Source organism: Xenopus laevis, chromosome 2S, assembly GCF_017654675.1.
Source record: "Xenopus laevis strain J_2021 chromosome 2S, Xenopus_laevis_v10.1, whole genome shotgun sequence".
Taxonomy (NCBI): Eukaryota; Metazoa; Chordata; class Amphibia; order Anura; family Pipidae; genus Xenopus; species Xenopus laevis.
This window is the reverse complement of record NC_054374.1, coordinates 142,389,627-142,411,778: the sequence shown is the minus strand read 5'-3', so window position 1 is coordinate 142,411,778 and position 22,152 is coordinate 142,389,627. Positions and strand designations below refer to the sequence as shown.

General features: G+C 39.0%; 1 protein-coding gene across 1 annotated transcript in view; it reads left to right on the top strand.

Moving 5' to 3' along the window:
* The window catches only part of MGC68662 (uncharacterized protein), a 74,074-nt gene that overhangs the window by 25,335 nt on the left and 26,587 nt on the right, over positions 1-22,152 (top strand). The window contains 5 exon segments of the mRNA NM_001089864.1: positions 860-953; positions 10,702-10,830; positions 11,024-11,115; positions 15,961-16,025; positions 22,001-22,092. Coding sequence (NP_001083333.1) covers positions 860-953; positions 10,702-10,830; positions 11,024-11,115; positions 15,961-16,025; positions 22,001-22,092 — 472 coding nt within the window.

The following is a 22,152-nucleotide window of genomic DNA, read 5'->3' as shown; positions in this document are numbered from 1 at the left end:
CAGTGCTCCTTTTGGGAAAAAAATGCAACAGCATGGGGTAAAAAGTGGAGCAAACCCACACTGAAACTTAAACTTGCATGTATATATCTTTATGTGTGTTTATTACATGTGATGGCCTCCTAGGTACCTGAAGAGTTCCGGAATGAGTGAGGTCAGTCTTAGAAAAGAGATTTCCAGACAGAATATAGTCCAAAAATAAAATCCAAAAATACATGTTTCGGTACCTCAACATCCTGATGACGGTCCCTTGAGGTACCGAAACCCGTAGATGTTTATATGATTCAGTAAAGGACTTCTAACAACCTTTATGCCGTGAATGCTTCCTTTTATTTTTGGACTTTATATTTAATTGGGTTAGCACCCAGCGAAATGATCGAATGGCGGAGGTGAGTGCCGGCAACCAATGGCTATATATATATAGATAGATAGATAGATAGATAGATAGATAGATAGATACTCTTGGAGCTATAGGTATGTGCTTTATCTATGACATATATGAGCAATGCCTCAACCACTGTAAATTGCAGCACTTCTCCTATTTGTGTCTGTACCTTATCCTTTTAGACTGTAAGCTTTAGGAGATAGGGACCTCCCTTCTCTTGTCACATAAATCTAGCACTTACAGACTTATTTATCAAAAAGCGAATTCGTACGGTCAAGTTTTAGAGGTTTTTTTTTTTTTTTTCAAATAAACTCCCAAATCAAAAAACACTTCAATCTTTATTTATTAAAACATTCGCATATAAAGAAAACCTTGATTGAATACAATTGTGAAGAAATCTCAAAAAACTAATTTGGGAGTCTACAAGCTGCGAAAAACTTGGCCTGCTCCACTAACATTCCTTTGCTTTTCTCACAGATGACTGCAGAACGTTGACACAAGAGTCATGTGATATCTCTCCTATTCTGGCTCAGGCTATGGATGCTCTGCAGGACAGACCTGTACTCTACAAGTTAGTTACCATTTTTGTATCGGTGGGCAAATTTACATGCATGTTTTGTAGCAAATATTTGCATGGCATCCTTGTCCTAGGGCCCAAGAGGCAAATTCACAGGCAGATCACCCACATTGAGAATGGGTAAGGAATTGTCGGACTTGAAGTCCCGCTGCTTTGCAGAGAATCTTTGTCGCTACAAAACGGAACAAGGTGAGGGAAGGGTTGTGTAACATTGTGAACCTAAAGGGGTTGGGGAACTGGACACAGTGAGTACACAAAATATCTTAGGGTGAAAAGAAAGAGGAGAATTGGATGGAAGGATTGATGATGTAGTATGTAAAGAGAAGACACTTGAAGAATAAAGAAAAGAGAAGAGGAGAGTGGTTATGTGGTTTAAGATTTTCTTGTGAGTCCCTTTCACCCATCCACCATGTTCCTGTCATGTGCCAAGCACTTTCCTCCATCTACTGATGAAGAGAACATATGTGTGTATATTTAACTATTTTATTTATGAATGGCTGTACATAATTACATACAAATGTGTATGTACTTATTTCCTATAAAGCAAACAAAGGAAAGTTGTGCTCACCACTCATTTTTAAACCTTTAAGCGGCGATGCAATGAGGCTGCGACCACAAAATTCATACAGACACTCCTCTGCACTTAACCCATAATCAATATATTTAGGACATTGAGACATTTTGTGCATTCCATACAGGAATGGGATCCGCTATCCAGAAAGTTCAGAAATTATGGAATGGCCGTCTCCCGTAGACTCTATTTAATCCAAATTTTAAAAAATTATTTCCTTTTTCTCTATAATAACAAAACAGTACCTTGTACTTGATCCAAATTAGGATATAATTAATCCTTATTGAAAGCAGAACCAGCCCATTGATGTTATTTAATGTTTTCATGATTTTCTATTAGATTTAAGGTATGAAGATCTAAATTACAGAAAGATTCGTTATCCGGAAACCCCCTGGTCCCAAGCATTCTGGATAATTGATCCCATACTTGTATTAAAAAATGCCTTACCATTTAAACAAAACAGGGATTGTTTGTCCATATATTGCAATATATTTAAGCTGGCCAACTACGCCAAAGTCATTTCATGTCTGTTATCCTTTCATTGGACACTAGGGGGAAGATTTACTAAGCTCGAGTGAATTTTCGAAGTTAAAAAAGTTTGAATTTCTAAGTAATTTTTTGGGTACTTCGACCATCGAATAGGCTACTACAACCTTCGACATCGATTCGAACGATTCAAACTAAAAATTGTTCAACTATTCGACCATTCGATAGTGGAAGTACTGTCTCTTTAAAAATCCTTCGAATTCAATACTTCGCCAAGTTAAACCTAACGAATTTTATTATAAGCCTATGGGGACCTTCTACAAGCATTTTTTTTGGCATCGAATAAAAATCCTTCAATCAATCGCTGAAAATAGTTTGAAAGATTTTTATTCGATCGATCGAATGCTTATTTTAGCGCTAAATCCTTCGAATTCGATATTCGAATTCAAAGGATTTCAATTCGATGGTCAAATTCGAGGGTTTTAACCCCTTGAAATTCGACCCTTGATAAATCTGCCCCTACATGTTTCGAGCAGAGTTGCCCTTTATCAAGGGCAACTCTACTAGAAACATGTAGGGTACAATTAAAGGATAACTTGCAGCAAAGTATTGCGCTTCTCCTAGTCTGATTCCATCTATTTCTTAATATAATGCTTATACTATGTACCTTGGAAGAGCTGCAGGAACAGACTTCTAGGATAAAAAACAAATTTGGGGCTCAACACAACCTGTTGGAATAAAGTGAATTTCCATTTCATGTCTGGCCAATCCTACACTCCACATTCATCTGATTCATTAAGAATTATATTGCTTCATTATACATTTTACACAGAGACCAAGGTTAAAACTCCCAAACATGGTTGCCCTTTTATTGGCTACCACAGGAATCACCTGACTTTAGCTGGAAAGGGCGGGAGCTACAATATGCTTTGAATTGGGTATTAACAGAGGTATTAGGATTTGCCCCAATAAAGAGGTTAATTGTTACTGTGGGTTTTGCTTCATCCTGGCACCAATTTTGGCATTGCCAGTAACCACTATTCAGTAATTTGTTTTGAAATATGTAGAACAAAAAGACTTTACTGCTTGCAGGTTTTCCTTTCAATGTCTGATAATGAACTGATTAAATATAGTTACCTCATTTTACGTATTTCCAGCTTGCTGTGTATATCCTGCAATTGTCACCTTTATGGGATTTAATATCATGCTGCGGCTTTCAGACAATAACATAATTTATCACAAGATGGCAGTAAGAGAACAGCACAATGGCATCATGTACATTCTGATGTAAGAGCTTTTTTACTGTCCTAGTAGCACATTGCACCGATTATGTTTTAAAGTAAACTATTCAGACGCATTTGTTTTACTATTAAAAAAACTAAACAAAGTGAACAGGAATGTGGAAAGTTCCAAATACCTTGCAATTTATAAGTGGACAATTTCCCTTACCAAAACGTTTCTCTTTCCAGCTCAATTTGCCTGTGGTATTTAACTCGTGTAAAAGTAACCAATGACGTACAGTCTTCATTCAACTCGCAAAATGTTTCCTGGAAATTAATTTGTTGTCACTGAGTTTGGCTCAGAAGAGCCAGTTTGTCAGTGTGCTGACAGTTTGTATAGAGTGCGAGTCTCCCTAAGTTACTTTGCAAATCACGATTTGGTGAAAAACAAATTACTTGAAATCATTTGCAGTAATTTGGTTTAATGGAATAAAGGAAACCCTACATAGGTCGCTCGTGTTTTGAAGAATATGAAACCAATAGGGATGCACCGAATCCGCTTTTTTGGATTCGGCCAATCCTTTGCGAAAGATTTGGCCGAATACTGAACCAAACACTAATTTGCATATGCATATTAGGGCTGGAAAGGGGAAACCATTCCCTCCCGCCCCTAATTTACATATGCAAATTATGATTAGATTCGGCCAGGCAGATGCCCCGGCCTAAAGTTTCAGCTTCTCGATAGCAGGACTTCAACCTTGTCACAGGGGGTCACCATCTTAGAAAGTGTCTGCGACACTCACATGCTCACTGGTCTCTGAGCAGCTGTTGAGAAGCTAAGCTTAGGGGTCGTCACTAATTATCAAGCAGAAAATGAGGTTGGCCTGTAATATAAGCCAACCGTTTATCAAGCCTCCATCATTCTTTAGGGCTCTGGACAAGCCGTTTTGCCTGCACTCCCCTGCGTTCAGTTTTAACGTTTTCAGCCACAGGGGAGCACTGGAAGGAACGCAACTTATTAATTTAAAAGGACCCCTACTCACACAAGTGCATGTAAGTGGCTAACACAGCATGCAACTGTAAGCAGAGGTGAAGTATTGCATTTGGATGAATGTTTTATGTGCAACTGATTGCTTGTAGTTAATGATCCAGACTATATGTTGGTTTGTCTTAGTTGCAGTTGTAAGTGGGCCATTATTATCTTACTGTTGACTGGATCAAACTGCATTTAGCAGCAGTTCTCTGGGGTGGTGTTCTAAACCACTGCAAAGCCTGGAGGCAGCATGCTTCTATCATAGTGGACTGTCCCAAGTAAGCCGTAATTGCTCAATAAAATATAAGAAGAAAAAAAAACTTCAAGAGCCCTTAGGCAGGACCAGGACCGACATCAGAAATCGCAGGGCCCCATATGACATTAATTTCCTGGGCCTCCTGGGCTGCACCCACCGCAAGCCCCACCTACAGGTCCGCCCTCCCCACCCCACAGGTCCGCCCCGCATCACACAGTAAAAAAAAAATATATATATTTGTGGCTAGGGTTCCCACATGTTAATAAAAAATAAAAAGATATTGGTGGTCAGGGCACCCCATAAATAAAACATTTGTGGCTAGGGGCCCCCCCCCATTAAAAAATATTGGTGGCTAGGACCCCACATGAGAAAAAATAATTGGTGGCCAGGCCCCCCCCCACATTATGAGAAAATTGGTGGCCAGGGCCCCTTAAACGTTCATGCCTTCCCGAAGTCAGCAGCTTTCAGAAAGATGGGGGGCCCGGCTAATCAAGTAAGTGTGGCGTGGCCGGACCCCTCTTACCCTCGGGCCCCTACAACTCTCCCCCCTGTCCCCCCCCTGATGGCTGCCCTGGGTGGGACCCTGTAGATGGGGAAAGTGCTCCCTTATATTAAACTTTAATCACACCTTTCTGCATCATCACTGCTGAAAAAGCCTTAATTTTTTTTAATTGCTGCAGTTTCTGAGCACGTGAAAACAACAAAATCTAATTGAGTGGAACTGTGCCGATAAAAGTGTCGATGACGACATTTCTTTACAATCCTGCACGTATGGGTCATGTGTGTTCATAAAGCGCAGAGCAAATTGCACTCATTTCTTGGAAGTAGCATCAGGTTAACGGTAAAGCTGAGCTCAACGTGAGGAGTGAGCGTGCACCAGATGACTCTTGTTTGGTTTGCTTCCCCGCTGATTGCTATACAGCTGGGCTCTGTTTAGATACGAGAGAGCATAATACTGTTAAATGAGGTAACAACACTCTCTGTACCTCATGTTTTTATGGAGACTTTTAACCTTAGCATGGGCTTCAAATACCAAGAATAGAAACCCAAATAAGAACATTACCCCCCCCCCCCCATATGTTAAATGAAGCAGGTAAGAACTATGACTTTTTTTTTTTTTTGTAGTAACATATTGTACAAAATGGCATTCTTTTGGTTGAAGGGGCATGCCACACATAAAACAAGTTTTCTAATACTTTAAAAACCCAAGTATGCTTGTGAAACGTTCTGTGTGTGCTAGGGGGGTAAGGGGGGTAAGTGGAGGTAGCCTTAAACCAGGGGTGCCCAAACTTTTTGCAACGAGGGCCAGATTTGGTGAGGTGAAAATGTGTGAGGGCTGACCATACAGCCCGACATTCTTTGAACCATTAACATTAAATTACAGAAATCGAGTAATCGTAGCAGTAATATTTGGGCACATTAGTGAAATGATCTGCCACTTCTATGTCTATACTGCTGCCTGTGTGCTGAAGGTGTTAGCAAAAGACACATACTGGCACATAGTGACGCCATACTTCTTTAGTTTACTGTACTGGCACGTCCGTATGTCTATTGACATCTTCCGCTCTAAAGAAGTATGTGAAGCTGCGTGTCACTACATGCCAGTACGTGTCTATTACTAACACCTTCAGCACACAGGCAACAGTATAGACCAAGTGGCAGATCATTTCACTAATGATCCCTGAACAGGATTCCTGATCGCACTGTGCTGGGGGGCCTCATTATTATTAATTTCATGACGGAGGCTGAGGGCCGGTGTAAATTTGTCCACCTTGAGGTGGGTGATATTGAACTGATCCAATCTCAACACAGCATCAATAAATGCAGGCCGTCAAGGCCAATGCAGTCCTAGTCCTGATTTTTAAACCTGCCTAATCTATATGTGGCCAATTATCGGCAGATCGGCCAGCTCTGCAGCTTAAAGGGGTTGTTCACCTTCAATGAACTTGACATGAATAAGAAATTGGATTATGAATAGGAGAGGTCCTGAATAGAAAGATGACTAATAAAAAGTAACCGTTAAAGGGATACTGTCATTGGAAAACATGTTTTTTTCAAAACGCATCAGTTAATAGTGCTGCTCCAGCAGAATTCTGCACTGAAATCCGTTTCTCAAAAGAGCAAACAGATTTTTTTTATATTCAATTTTGAAATCTGTCATGGGGCTAGACATTTTGTCAATTTCCCAGCTGCCCCATGTCATGTGACTTGTTCTCTGATAAACTTCAATCACTCTTTACTGCTTATTGTTGTCCCTTTAACAAGACATTTGTAGCTTTACCAAGCATTTTAATGACCCCCATTTAAAAGCTGGAAAGAGTCAGAAGAAAAATGCAAATAATTCAAAAACTATATAAAAAGAAAAAGATTAAGGCCAATTGAAAAGTTGCTTAGAATTAGCCATTCTATAACATAGTAAAAGTTAACTTAAAGGTGAACCACCCCTTTAGATCTGCTGATGTATGGCACCTTTAGTCTTTGCTGCTCATATGATACATTTTACAATGTGTAGCAATTAAACAAAGTTACTTTGAATGGTACGTACATGATAATATTGTTGTATGGCACATCTCAACGGTACCAGGAGGAACTATAATTTCTCCAGCAGGTAATGCAATCCAACTTAACCACATTTATATCTCTAATCTGTGTCTGTACAAATACAGTCTGGGTTTTATTCCCTCAAGTTTGTCCATATCTTAGTAGACTTATTTCCCATATACAGTATACACAGCCCTGGTTGATTCTAGTAATAGTTGTAGTAGTGAAAGACAAAAGGTGCAACAGAAAACACTGTGGAAACGTGTTAGTTTTATAATCACAGAGTTCTCTGTGTACAGTTAGGGATTTAGAGTGGATTTCCTTTCTCTCTGTCTCCCTTCAGTGCAAGTATAAAACTTCATCAGTTGGACTCAGTAATTTGTGGTTATTCATCGATTAATTTACTTAATAACCACCCCAGCAGCCATATTTTCCAGACTAATAGTGCTTGCCGTGTAACATTTTAGGAGTTTTCTTTTCCTCTGAAGCTCAAATTTCCATTTGACGTGTATATTTAGTGTACTCTCTTGTTCTAGCCCTCAGAAGGTTTTATATTGAGCCATAACTTCTAACATTGTTTTGGTTCAAGATAAAAAGTGTCCATGGATTATACATCCTTTGTTCCAGTATGCTAATGGTGCTGTCCAGATGTCCATGCTGCATTGTTTTCCTTAAAAACTTTCACTCCATTCCCTTAAAAGGTATCGCTGTCTGCAAACTCATAAATTTAGAAGCAAAGTGACAGGTATAAACTGCAGGGGGAAGACTGTCAAATTCTGTCATCTGCTCTTTTTTGAGTGTTGCACAATGGACGCCATATTGTCGGTGACATATCAGTTATTTAACTTGTCATTGTTATATGCTAAATGCTCCCAATGGATTTGCTGTCACGCTTTTTAATATTTTCCAGCTCTTACAGCTCCACAACCTAGCATTTGTACAAAAAATTGGTATTTATTTTCATTTTACAAGGTCTCAGAGTGGTGAAACTACGATACCACATACTTCTGTGACCTCCCTATTGAGAAATAATCCATAGGTATTTGTAAAAAGCTTTCCAAGGCCATTTGTTAATTTACATTTATTCAGAAGGTTGGGTTTAAGCATACAGTAAGAGCAATGCAGTAAATACTTTGGAAAAAGACATGTTACTATATAGCAGATGATAGTTTGTGGGAAAGAACAGGGGAGCATTATCTAAATCTATGAAGTCTTTGGGGCAAATTCACTAACCTCCGAAATTTTGCCAGCAACAGCTTTGCTTACAGCGCAACACTTCGCCAGGCGAAAATTCGCCAGGACAACACTAATTCACTAAAATGCGCAGTTGCATCCAGCGTGATGAACAATGGCGAATTTTCGCGAGCGTTAATTCGACAAGCAAAGCAAAGTTGCGCTAGCATTGGCTAAATAGCATACGGCGGGAAGTTAAATTTAAATGGACGTATATGTTGCAGGAAATACATTACACTACACAAGCCCAGGTAACCTTAATAAAAAAAATAGTTGTTATATTGCCCTACACATGAGCCCAGTGTATAGTTTATGTGCCATATGTTAGGAAATGTAGGGGGGAAGCCGGGTACCCAAAAAAAAATTTTACACTCTTTTGCAGCCTATCACCCTAAAAAACAGAAAAGTCGCCAGCGTTTTTTGGGACTTTTTTTTGAGGAACTCCTATCTACTCTATTGCACTTCGCCTGGTCTGAGGTGGCGAAGGCACGTCTGGTGCAAGAGGTAACGTTCAGTTAAATCCGCATCTTATTGAATTTGCGTTGTTACGTCCATTTGCTAGCACAAAAATGTGCCTGTCGTTAGAGTGCGAAGTAGCGCCAGAGTCTATCTCCTTCGCTAGCGAATTTTCTCCAGCTATAGTCACTCCGCCTTTTAGTGAATTTACCCCTTTGTATATTTTGCCTATACAGGTAGCATTCAAAACAATAAGCAAATGATTTGTGCCCATAATCCAGAGTGTCTTCTCATTGTTACATTGTTCCGCCAGTGTGTTGCCAGTACTGAAAATGGCATTGTATTAATGGATCATAATGGGGGCTTGATAGTCATGGATCAACAGTGAAGTCACAGTCATTCTGCCATTTGGCGAGAAACGAATTTGGCAATGGTGGCATGCTCTCATTGATGTGCAGGGAACAATGGGACATTTTGCCAAAGCCCCTAAAATTGCCCATGTGCTAATGTTCTTAGAAGAAGAAATAATACTAGTGCCAACAAATCTAATGCATTTAAAAACTATACCGTAAAAATCAAGATAGAATCCTTTTATTAGTCAGTTATATCGTGTTCATTGCAAATAATTAATTCCACCATTTAAAATGTCATTTTTGAATCAATAAATTAATTTTTTTAGCTGTAATATTGGTGTGTAGGCAGCCATCTCTGGTCATTGAGCCTGGTCATGTGCTTTCAGAAAGCGCCACCATAATGGAACTCCTTTCAGATAAGCTGTTGTTTCTCCTTCTAAATATAACTGGAGGAGTAGCAGTCTGGATATTGATGTTTTACAATGGAATGCTATTCTCATATCTCCAGGGAATTTTTATCTTGTTACCTGCCCATTGTTCTGTTGATAGGCTGCGGGGGGAATTAGAGGGGGCAGGGTGATATCACTCCAACTTTCAGCGCAGCAGTAAAGAATGACTGGTGTCTTTCGGAGCACACAGCAGGCACCTGGCAAACTAAGAACATTTCTAGCCCCACATCAAATTTCAAAATTAAATCTAAAAAAAAAATCTGTTTGCTCTTTTTAAAATTTGATTTCAATGTGGGATTCTGCTGGAGGAACTTTATTAACAGATTCGTCTTGTATAGTGATGACGAAATCTGTCCTGTTTCGCCGAAACATTTGTTAAACGGCAACACATTTGCAATTTTGCCCTAATGCATTAAAGTCAATGGACGTTTTTTCTTATGACAGACTTTTGTCCTAATGCATTAAAGTCAATGGGCGTTTTTACTTATGGTAACTCTTTTGCCCTAATGCATTAAAGTCATTGGCCGTTTTTACTTATGGTAACATTTTTGCCCTAATGCATTAAAGTCAATGGGCGTTTTTTCTATGGCGGACTTTTGCCCTAATGCATTAGTCAATGGGCGTTTTTTCTTATGGCGACTTTTTTGCCATAATGCATTAAAGTCAATGGGCGTTTTTTCTTAGTCAATGGATGTTTTTGCATTAATGCAGTTTTTTCTTGGTGAATTTTGGCGAAAAATTGCACATGCCGAAATGTGGATTTTCACCACGAAACCATGACTTGTAAAAAGCATGTTCTCCCATGACAGAATCCCTTTAAAAACATTGGTTCACCCTATGTGTAATGAGGATCTACAACGTGATCCAGTCTTTATAGATCCAGGCTAATTAATAAGGCTCCATCTTTTTTGGATTCTAAAGATAGAGAGAAAAATATTGCCATTGTCACATTCAGTTGCCCACACGTGTTTTTATTGGCTTGAATTTGGCCAAATCCCAGATCTTAACTCTGTTTCAGTGCATCCCTACTATTGTACTACTGTCCAGGTTTTCATGCTACCCTCCAGTTGCAGACTTTAAATTACCGGTAACTCATTTATTCTGGAATTATTATTCTTTTAATTATCATTTGTTTGTATTTCAGTTACACCTTGGATGAATTTGGAACAGCAAGAAGGAGCGCAGTGGTCCGAGGATTCATTGATGCTCTAACACGGGGAGGACCTGGGGGCACACCACGACCTATTGAAATGCATTCCCATGATCCTCTGAGGTGAGCCTTATCTTTCACCATTGGTGTTTTTTTATGACATTGATTTTAATTCTGATAAAAACAGAACGTTATTGTTATTTTTTACAATCATTTTACTTATTTTTTTTTTTTAGCAAATTGTTTAGGGGAGGTAATCTTGACGCTGTGTCTGTGTGAAATGTGTTATTTGAAAAATAGTTTTTGTCTTTTCAAGGTATGTTGGAGACATGCTGGCCTGGCTACATCAAGCAACCGCGTCGGAAAAAGAGCACCTGGAATCTCTGCTAAAGCTTGTAAATATTCAAGGTGCGGTCAGGTATAATTGTTTCTATGACAGGAATGTTAGCCACCACTCTCTTGCCAGCTGAACAGTATGGCTTGTAAAGCAATACGGGGAGTTGTTGTTTGGCATAGTCAGAGGGCCACTGGTTGTAAAGGTCATGTGAGGAAAGAGAGAACTCCCTATTGTTAGTTGAAATTGACAGCAAATTCTGAAAACTCACAGGATCTTCACAAAGAGTTGTACATAAATGCAGTTTTTATTGTGGCCCTCAGGTCTGGATTGGTTTTCATAAATCACAGGGATGCAACAGCCTAGCCCATCTCCTGCATAATCTGCTTCTCCTTGTTGGATCATGGGAGTGCTCTGCGTTTCATATATAGGTATAGCAGGTATAGCAAGACCTGATCACCTATATAAAGGGGGTCGGGGTCAGACAGGCCCGGCAGGATACCGGGAAAAAACCCGACCCTCTTGGGCCCCGCCAGGCCAGACCCCCTCTCCTGCTATTCGGATTGTACGAGAAAAAAAAAACAATTTTCAGCGCACCACCATCTGCACATGCGCGAACTGCGCCGCTCGGTGCGCATGCGTAGATGGTGGTGTGATGAAACTCGTGTTTTCAGCACAGTTCGCGCATGGCGTGTCGCAGCAGGAGGGAAGGGGGCCCTGGACAACTGTCCCGGTGGGCACCGGTCCCCCCAGACTGACCCTGCAGGGGGCATTCATTTATGATATACAGTACATGGCTGATTTATTACTAGTGGTATGCACAAGGCATTTAAAAGCATAAAGCAGTATTTAGCAACTTGTGAGCTTTGAGATTTGATTGAATGCTACATCCCAAAATCCCACTGGAAGCCAAAGTTTTCTGGAGGTGTAGAAATTTATAAACCTTTTAGAGGCCTCGAATTGGGAATCACTGACTTTAAGGGGCAGATTTATCAAGGGTCGAATTGAAAATTCAAAACGTTTTTCTTATGGCCAAAACTGTCAAATTCAACTAGGGGATTATTCAAATTCAATTCGAGTTTTTTTTTAAAGAATCCAAATTCATTTTTCGAGATTTATCATGCTCTTACCCGTTAATAACTTTCCTTAAAACCTAAAAACCTGCCTCAAAACCTAAAACCTGCCGAATTGCTGTTCAAGTCAGTGGGAGACGTCCTGGGATCAATTTGGAGTTGTTTGCATCCTTCCCGACATAACGAGATTTTTCGGGAGAAAACTTGAATCAAGTTTTTTAAAACTCGGGTCAATCCTATTCAGCCGAGTTGCACAAATTAATTTTTTAAATACATTTTGATTGGTTGGATTTCAAGTTCATGGGAGTTTTTAAAAACTCACATGAATTCGAAATTGGACTTTTGATAAATGTGTCTTCCCCATGTTAACTTTCCTTATAAAAAAAATCGCTGCTTGCTGCCCAGTTCTTTCAAAACTTCAGCACTGCCGGGCCCCCCTTCAGGCCCGGGCCCAGTACACTTGTACCCCCTGTGCGCCCCCCCCGATAGTGGCCCTGCTTTTGTATAACCCTAGTGAAAGCGGAAGTTAATTTTCTGTTAGCTTTTAGTATGTTATGGATTGACCTATTCTAAGCAGCTTTTCCATTGTTCTTCATTATTTATTTTACATGGTTTTTGATTTATTAACCTTTCTATTCTGACCCTTTCATGACTGAACATACTATCTGATCCCAGCAACTGCAAATCAGTTTGCTTGTGTGGTTTCACTTTTAGTGTTGTTCTTATTTTATTATTGATTGTTTTATTCTGTTTCTATTCATGCTTTTTAAACTGCTTCCTGGTTGCTACAGTTGACTTAATCTATTTGAATGATATGCCTAAGAGCTGCAGAAAGAAACATTTTAGCTCCCTCCCAGTGCAGGTGGCTTAGTGCTAAGGGGGGGGGGCATTAAAAAAGAAAAAACTATTGTTTCCTCCAACCAGCTTGCCGGTTCTGTTAGCCAGCACCTATCTATCTATTTTAGGGTGACAGATACCCTTTAAATTAAGTTTTGCTATACTGGACATCTCTCAACTAGTCATTCCCTCTTTGCTGTTTTTCTGTTCCAGAGATAGAAACCCAATTTCCTTAAATGGACTCTGTAATTTTATTTATTTTAAGCAAAGGTGATTTTCGTGCGTGGGGGAGCATATTAAAGGATAATTAAACCTTTAAAATAAGTGAATGTAAAATTGATGTGTGTTCTAAGCCCTTTTGTAATTTATATTCATTATTTATATGACTTAAATTCCAAGACATTAAAGGATACTGTACATGTACTGTCAATATGAATTAATTTTGTGACAACATCACCACCTGCTGGTCAGTTTCTGACCGCCAAGTAGTCAAGGAAGTTGTCAAGAGAAAGAAAGAGGCTGTTCTGATGTTCTGCTGAGGAAAAGAATTAAAAAACTTTCTCAAGCTTTCCTAAGCAGAAGAACATCAGAGCAGCCACTTTCTCCTGACAACTTCCTTGACTACTTGGTGGTCAGAAACTGACCAGCAGGTGGCGCTGTTGTAACAAAATCCAATCTTAACAGTATATTTATCCTTGAATATTCTGGAATAAAGAAAAAGAAATAATGAATGTAAATCACAAAAGTGCTTAGAATAACACCCTCATCAATTTTATTCACTGATTTTAAAGGTTTACTTATCCTTTCTCTATACATATGCCTTTATAGAATCACGTGCACAGTTGCAGGTATAATACTCTTTGGGAGGATAAATTAATTTTCAGTTTCATGTAAAATACATCCCACAACACCTTGTAGGATAAATATAGAGCTAGTTTTATGTATAGCACTGCAGAAGTCATGACAAGATAAATTCAGTACCAATTTCATACATACTGGAAAACATGGCAGGATACATGCAATGTTGGTTTCACATATAATTCTCGTAGAACACATAAGTTACATGTAGTGCCAGTTCCATGTATATTACTTCCAAAGAGCATGTCAGGATAAATTTAGTAACGGCTTTTTGAATATTAACCCCCAAATTCATGGCAGGATAACTGAAATGGCACTGGGATAGTGTGGGATCTCTTATCAAGGGAACCTGTTCTCCAGAATTATACCAATTACAGGCAATGTCCCGTTGAGTCCATTATAAGTAAATCTGTCTTTTTAAATGATTTACTTTTTTGTAATAATAGGACAATACGTTGTATTTAATGGTAAGATACATGAATCCATATTGGTGGCAAAACAATTCTATAGGGGTTATGTAACGTTGAGATTATTTTTTAGCAAAGGTATGGTGATTCTAATTTATGTGGAGATCCCATATCTGGATACCCCATGTTGCAAGAACTCAAGATAATAGTTCCTATACCTGTACCGCCATCTCTTGGTTGTAGGAAAATAATACTGGGTGTTTAGCTACCCCAAGGCTTCATTAAAATCCTCCCTTCCGGTGGGTATCCTGCTGGTTTAATCCATACCCTTCATGAAACATATTTAGAATACAAAAGCTAGAACATTTTATTCTTTCTCAGGAGGGCTTTATAGCAGAACAGACAAAAGGTCGGGAGGGGTGCGCTGCATTTAAGGAAAGTAAAAATCTGGCGTAATAGAATATTTATTGCTGTTATAATAAATGTGACCTTGATAGGATTTTTTTGCAATGTAATTACCCGGCTTTATCGGTGAGTTACCATAGTTGAACGAGCAATTAGCGCTTGCAAGTACAGAGTATTTCAGTGAAGGACAATGAAAACCATCACAGGATAGTGTTTCAAGGACCACTGACACCAGGAAATGAAAGTTCTCTAAATGCCTTTATACATAATATTTACTTAGATTTTTGAGGTGGAGTTCTGAAATAAACATTAACGAAAGGTGGCCATACATGGGCAGATAATGCTGTTTAGACCAATTTGACAGCTAATCTGTGTATGGAGGCTTCCGACGGGTCTTTCCGATCGATATCTGGACATGATATAGATCGGGAAGGTTTGATTTTTCTCCTGACTGACCCGTCAGCGCCCATTACGCTCGTCGTAATCCGATCGTTCGGCCATAGGTCAGGTTACCCCCGATATAGCCCTGCTGTTAGTGGCATATTGGGCGAAAAGATCTGCTCGTTTGGCGATGTCACCAAAAGAGCATATCTTATAGTGTATGGCCACCTTAAGTCTCTACTGACCGCAACAAAGAGGGTGGGGATTTGTTTTGACAATGGGAAATAGCTGAACACAGAGGCGATCTCCTGTGGGTGACAAACGGCTATGTTTGTCAGTGCCTTAAAGCTGAAAACTACCACAATGAAACAACAAGTTCATTTTGATGTTAACAGTCCTCGCAAAAAACTTATAGTTAAATCATACCTGCTAACCAAGGTCAGTGACCCCTCATAATCAAATAGTGTTTTATACTGCAAGCTGGAAAGAGGCAGAGGAAGCAGTGATTAAAAATAAAGACGAAATGAAAAGCTGCAATGAATAGGATATTTTATAACATACAAGTTAACATTAAGTTGTAAAATCTCTTGAAGAATTGCCAGAGGGAAAACCGATCCCTGACAAAAAGTACATACACTGCTATTATAAAACATATTATGACTCCTGAAAGTTTCATGCTTTATCTTCAGAGTTCCGAATAAGGAAAATAGAACTCAATAGCAGTACAGACATTCCAGTCCTTTACAGCGAGTCTAGCCAAATGTGGCAATTTGTTCTCTAAAAAATCCTTTATGGCAAATCATACAGCAGTGTAGCGTATTGCATGTCATAATTAGCAATGGGAATTGTCTGTGATTATCACTGCACATGGCATTATCATTAAATTCCATTAAATGGTTCAATGTTTACCCTACAAATACCACTGAATTTTGAGTCATGTTTCTTTTTATTTTAATAGGCGTTGAAGATAATATCCAGGAGGTGGTCGGTCACATCACAGAGGGTGTTTGCAGGCCATTGAAGGTGTTGAGTATCTCCATTTACTTTATTTTTGACTTTTTTTTCTGGCTGATTATGTTAATACAGAGAGGCAGATTTATCAAGGGTCGAAGTAAAAATTCTAACTAAAAAAAAATGTGAATTTCGAACTATTTTTTGTGTTCTTCGACTAGGGAATAGTCCAAATTCGATACGAATTTGAAAAAAAATTAGAATATCGAAATTTATCATGTACTGTCGGTTTAAAAATTAGACTTCGACCATTCGCCATCTAAAATCTGCCGAATTGCTGTTTTAGCCTATGGGGGACCTCCTAGAACCCATTTGGAGTCAATTGGTGGACTTGGAAAAATCTAAACTGCCCATTCACCCAAAAAAACTTATATTTTTTTTAATACATTTCGGTTGCTCTTTTTTTATTCGAATTTGATAAATCTGCCCCAGAGTGTACTGTAACCAACATCACAGTCTCATGTGATTACGTACATTTGATATACCTAGGAAAGTAACTGGTTTGGGCTAGGTACATGAGATATTTAGCTAAGATTTATATGTTCGGGGAGGCTAACTAAGACAAACTCTACACAGATTCATTCATGATATGGTATGCCAGGCCCAGTTGCAGGTATAATAACCCATGGGAGAATAAAAGCTGTTGCAATTTCATGTCAAATACATCGCAGAGCCTCTTGCAAGATAAATATAATGCCAGTTTCTTGTATAATGCTTCAGAACACATGACAAGTTAAAGGGGTAGGTCACCTTGAAGTTAATTTTTTAGAATGACCAATTCTAAGAAACTTTTCAAGTGGTCTTCGTTATTTATTTTTTTTCATTATTTGACTTCTTCTTTTGACTCTTTCCAGCTTTCAAATAAGAGTCTCTGACCCCATTTAAATAGCAAATGCTACAAAATGAATGTTCTAGCCCCTTCTTATTTCTCAACTTTCTAATCAGGCCCTCTCTCCAATTCATATTCCAGTCTCTTATTTAAATCATTTCATGTTTGCTAGAACCCTAGCAACCAGATTGCTGAAATTGAAAACTGAGGAGCTGCTGAATAAAAGCTATCTAACTAAAAAGCCACAAATAAAAATGAAAACCAATTGCACATTTTATCAGAATATCACTCTTTACAATACATCATACTAAAAGTTAAAGGGATTCTGTCTTGATTTTTATGATGTAGTTTTTATTCCTACATTACACTGTTTACACTGCAAATACTTCACTCTACCATGTAAAATTTCATTCCTAATCCAACAAGTGTATTTTTTTAGTTGTAATATTGGTGTGTAGGCAGCCATTTTGCCTGGTCATGTGCTTTCAGAAAGAGCCAGCACTTTATGATGGAGTTGCTTTCAGGTAGGCTGTTGTTTCTACTACTCAATGTACATTTATATGAAAAAGTTTGGGAATGCGGTGTTCTTCTTTTGCCATGCAAAGAGCTTTTGTTATGACCAAATAACAAAATTTTTGTATGATCAGTCCAAAGCACTTTGTTCCAAAATGACTGTGGCTTGTCTAAATGAGCTTTTGCATACAACAAGCGACTGTTTGTGGCGTGAGTGCAGAAAGGGCTTCTTTCTCATCACCCTGCCATACAGATGTTCTTTGTGCAAATTGCGCTGAATTGTAGAACGATGTACAGATACACCATCTGCAGCAAGATGTTCTTGCAGGTCTTTGGAGGTGATCTTTGGGTTGTCTGTAACCCTTCTCACAATCCTTCGCATATGCCACTTCTTGGCCTACCTGAGTTTTACAGCAACTGTGTCTGTGGCCTTTCATTTCCTGGTTACATTCCTTACAGTTGAAACTGACAGTTTAAACCTCTGAGATAGCTTTGTAGCCTTTCCCTAAACCATGATACTGAACATTCTTTGTTTTCAGATCTTTTTAGAGTTGCTTTGAGGATCCCATGCGGTCACTCTTCAGAGGAGAGTCAAACAGATGCACAACTTACAATTGGTCACCTTAAATACCGTTTCTCATGATTGGACTCACCTGCCTTAACGAGCTAATCCAACCAATTTGGTGTTGCCAGTAATCAGTATTGAGCAGTTTTCAAATTAGCAAAATTACATGGGTACCCTCATTTTTGCACAGCCAGTTTTTCACATTTGATTTACTTTCATACAACTGAATACTGCTTCACTGAAAATCTTTGTTCAGAAAACACTCCAGTACTCAGATGTTCCCGGGAATTGAAAGACATACCACTGTTATCTTTTTTTGTTGAAAGTGGAATAAATTATTATGCAGACTGAGAGGGGTTCCCAAACTTTTTCCTATGACTGTAACTGAAGGAGTCACAGTGGGACATGGATTTTTACTATTGAGTGCTGTTCTTATATGTACCAGGCAGCTGTTATCTGGTTACCTTGCCATTGTTCTGCTGGCGGCCTGCTGGGAGGGTGGGGGGTTGATATCACTCCAGCTTGCAGTACAGCAGTAAAGAGTGACAGAAGTTTATCAGAGCACAAGTCACATGACTGGGGGCTCCTGGGCAACTGACAATATGTCTAGCCCGGTGTCAGATTTAAAAATTAAATATAAAAAAACTAAGTTTGCTTTTTTGAAAAACAGATTTCAGTGCAGAAGTCTGCTGGAGCAGCACTATTAACTGAGGTGTTTTGGAAAAAAAAACATGTTTTCCCAAGACCGCATCCCTTTAACGCAAAGTTTAGATAACAGCCCCTTTAGAAGGTATTCTACATTGAAGTGGAATTGCATTTAAACGCATGGCAAGATAAATGCAGTACCAAATGTATAATACCTTCATCCTATTATAAGAAATGTGTTGGTGTTGATTTGGGCAGGCGTAGGCTGAAAAATTGTCCAGCACTTCAGGCTCAGGCCAGATATTGGTCACCACCGCCCAATTGCAACACATCTATTTATTTATTTATTTGTGCGCTACAGGTGGGCAACCATATGCCTTCCCCTTCCTCTAACATCATCTCTTGCATCAGCTAGTCAGGCTTGGGTCTTAAATGGGTTGTTCACCTTCAAACAACTTCGATCACCAGATGATTTTCTATGTGTGACTGTTTTTTTAATATTGAAGTGTAAAGTGTCATTTTTCACCTTCTAAAGCAGCTCTGAGAGGGGGGTCGCCGACCCTGTAAACTGTTCTAAATGGATACATTTATTTGATACATTTCTTATCTTTGTCCCTGCTGAGCAGAATCTCTGGGTTTCATTACAGGCAGCTGTTAGAATTGATACAATATTTGCTGATATATATTTGCTGAAACTCCAGAAATTCTGCTGAGAAATGTTTCAACTAAATGTTGCAAAATTGTAACGGTTTAGAATCTGTACCTCAATTTCTGAGCTGCCAGACTGAAACACTAGAGACAGGGACAGTCAACTTTAAATTTAGATTTTGGAAAAACAGTAAAAAATAAATAATGGAAAGAAATTAAAAAAAAAAATTCTTTATTTCTGGGGATCAATCTAAAAACAACTGAATTGAAAAAAGTGTTTGGAAGGTGAACAAACCCTTTATAGTCCCTTCTCAGACTAGGGCTGGATCGGGCCTGGGTTGAGCAGGGATTCACAGCAGTACTGTGCACCAGAAGTGATATTGTGCTGTTGCAGCTGTTGTGACCTGCTGTGAATCTTTAAAGATCAATATCCACGTCTAAGGTGGTGATTTTCCTGCTCAGAGGGGGATAGATATAATACAGATGCAGCTTTTAACTCCCCTAGGGCTTTTCCCAGCAAGTGATCTGCTGGTGCTTTTAAGGATAAATAATGTTTGGTTTCCCTGAAGATTTGAGAAGGGCACATTCTAATGTTATCATCATTATTTTTCATTAGGATTTGGTTTGTGTCGAAGCAGAAAAACGCAGACCAAATCAGCATTTCAAGGCTGGCATTTTGCATACACACAGATATGAACCGAAATGGTTATGTAACTGATATTAGAATCCGTGCAACTTATCAGAATCCTAAATAAATATTGTAGATAGCTTCGCTTTTCCTCGAAACATATCAACACACAGTTCATTTTTATCCTTTCCCATAGCCCCATTGCATTATGGTTAAAAACCCACACTTCAACCAACTCAAACCTGAGTTAAAGGAAAACTATACCCCCCAAACAATGTAGGTCTCTATAAAAAGATACTGAGTAAAACAGCTCATGTGTAAAACCCTGCTTCATGTAAATGAACCATTATCATAATAATATACTTTTTTAGTAGTATGTGCCATTGGGTAATCATAAATAGAAAATTGCCATTTTAAAAAATAAGGGCCGCCCCCTGAGATCGTAAGATTCACTGTGCACAGATACAAACCACATGTAAGGTCACATGAGCCAATTAACAGACAGAGTTCTGCCTTTTGCTTCCTCACTTCTTCCTGTTACAGTTAGAGTTGAAGTATTTGTGGTCAGGTGATCTCTGAGGCAGCACAGATAGAGTCACGAAATGGTGGTTCAAGGCAAGAGATGTAAAAGGGCAATATTTATGTAAATATATATTCCAGTTTGGTAAGATTCTTTAATATGTCATTCAATTTGATATAAACTATCTGTTGCTTAAGTATTCATTTTGGGGGTACAGTTTTCCTTTAAGTTTTAACAACTAAATATGAGGCTGGGGGACATGGGTAACCGGGGTCTAACCGGAGGTAACTACATTTATGGAGTCTGCAGTAGATATGTGTGGGCCGGTTCGATACCTGCGGGACCCGCAGTTCGGGCCGATCTTGCACTCTTCCTCGTGGGTGGCAGGCGGGTGCGGGTTGAGCTCTTCTCCTGCTCTCCCTGCCACCATCAAATGTCGTCTTCCGGATTCGTCTTTTATAGACACTGCGCCTGCTCACCCCGCCCCTTTTATGATGTCATCGGCGGGGCGGGTCAGCGCGGGTCTATAAAAGCAACCCAGAAGTCAGATGCGGGCAAGCACGGGCTAAGGGAAGGGCGGGTTAGGGTCGGCTGTGGGTCAAGGAAATCCCAACCCGCACATTACTAGTCTGCACGGCTTGATTTGTGTAGAGAGGGGCAGTTATTATTAAAGCTTTCCAAAGTACAGGTATGGGAATTGTTATCCAAAGTGCTCAGGACCTGGGGTTTTCCAGATAACGGACTTTTCCATAATTTGAATCTTCATTTTGTCTACTAGAAAATCATGTAAGCATTGTTAACCCAATAGGACAGTTTTGCTTCCAATAAGGATTAATTATATCTTAGTTTGAATCAAGTAAAAGGTACTGTTTTATTAGTACAGAGAAAAAGGCAATAATTTTATGATATTTGGTTTATTTGATTATAACGGAGTCCATGGGAGACGGCCATTCCGTAATTTGGAGGTTATGGATAACGGATTCCATACCTGTACCTGTATTTTCTAATATACTTTCATTAAAAAAAAATTTAATTATTTTAAAGTTAATTAAAGTATATTTATTTGAGAGCAGTATCTGTCTCTTTCTATGTTCGTTCACTGCTGGTTTTTTATGTTGGGTTTTTGTCTAACTGACCTTCTGCTGACTGCTCTTTGCATTGGTAATATCTGATTTGCTGCCCCCAACTACTGAAATCCTCGAGGGTGCCAGAGCACCCAAAGTTCAATACAGTGAAGTTTGCCTTTAATAATTTAAAATTTTCTTTCTTATTAGTAAAGGGCAGTTACACACGGGGCAAGTATTAGTGCTATGGCATCCATGCTTTTTGGAAGGTTAGTGCCAAGTCTATTCACCAAATAAGGAATGCAGTGTCTCTCTCTTGGAAGCCTGTGAAAGCATAGTGTAACTTTTGTTACTGTATGAAGTACTCAAGTAATGCCATGTTGTGTTTTTGAGGCCCAGTTTTGCACATAATTAATTTATTAGTTTATATTGTGATAATAATGTAGGCCACATGAGTTACTAACCTTAATTAAAAGTAATATGAGTTCCTTTCTTGTCTCTGTAAAAGTATGATCGCTTTCAGTTTAATAATGTAACATTCAAGAATTGTGCTAAACTTCTTCTACTTCTTACAGGTTCGTATTGAGCAAGTCATTATTGCAGAGCCCGGGGCTGTTTTACTGTTCAAGATTTCCAATCTCCTAAAGTTTTACCATCATACCATAAGGTACGAATCTATTGCTGTTAGCATAGCTCAGCAGCACAGTCTCAGAACTATCTCAATCTC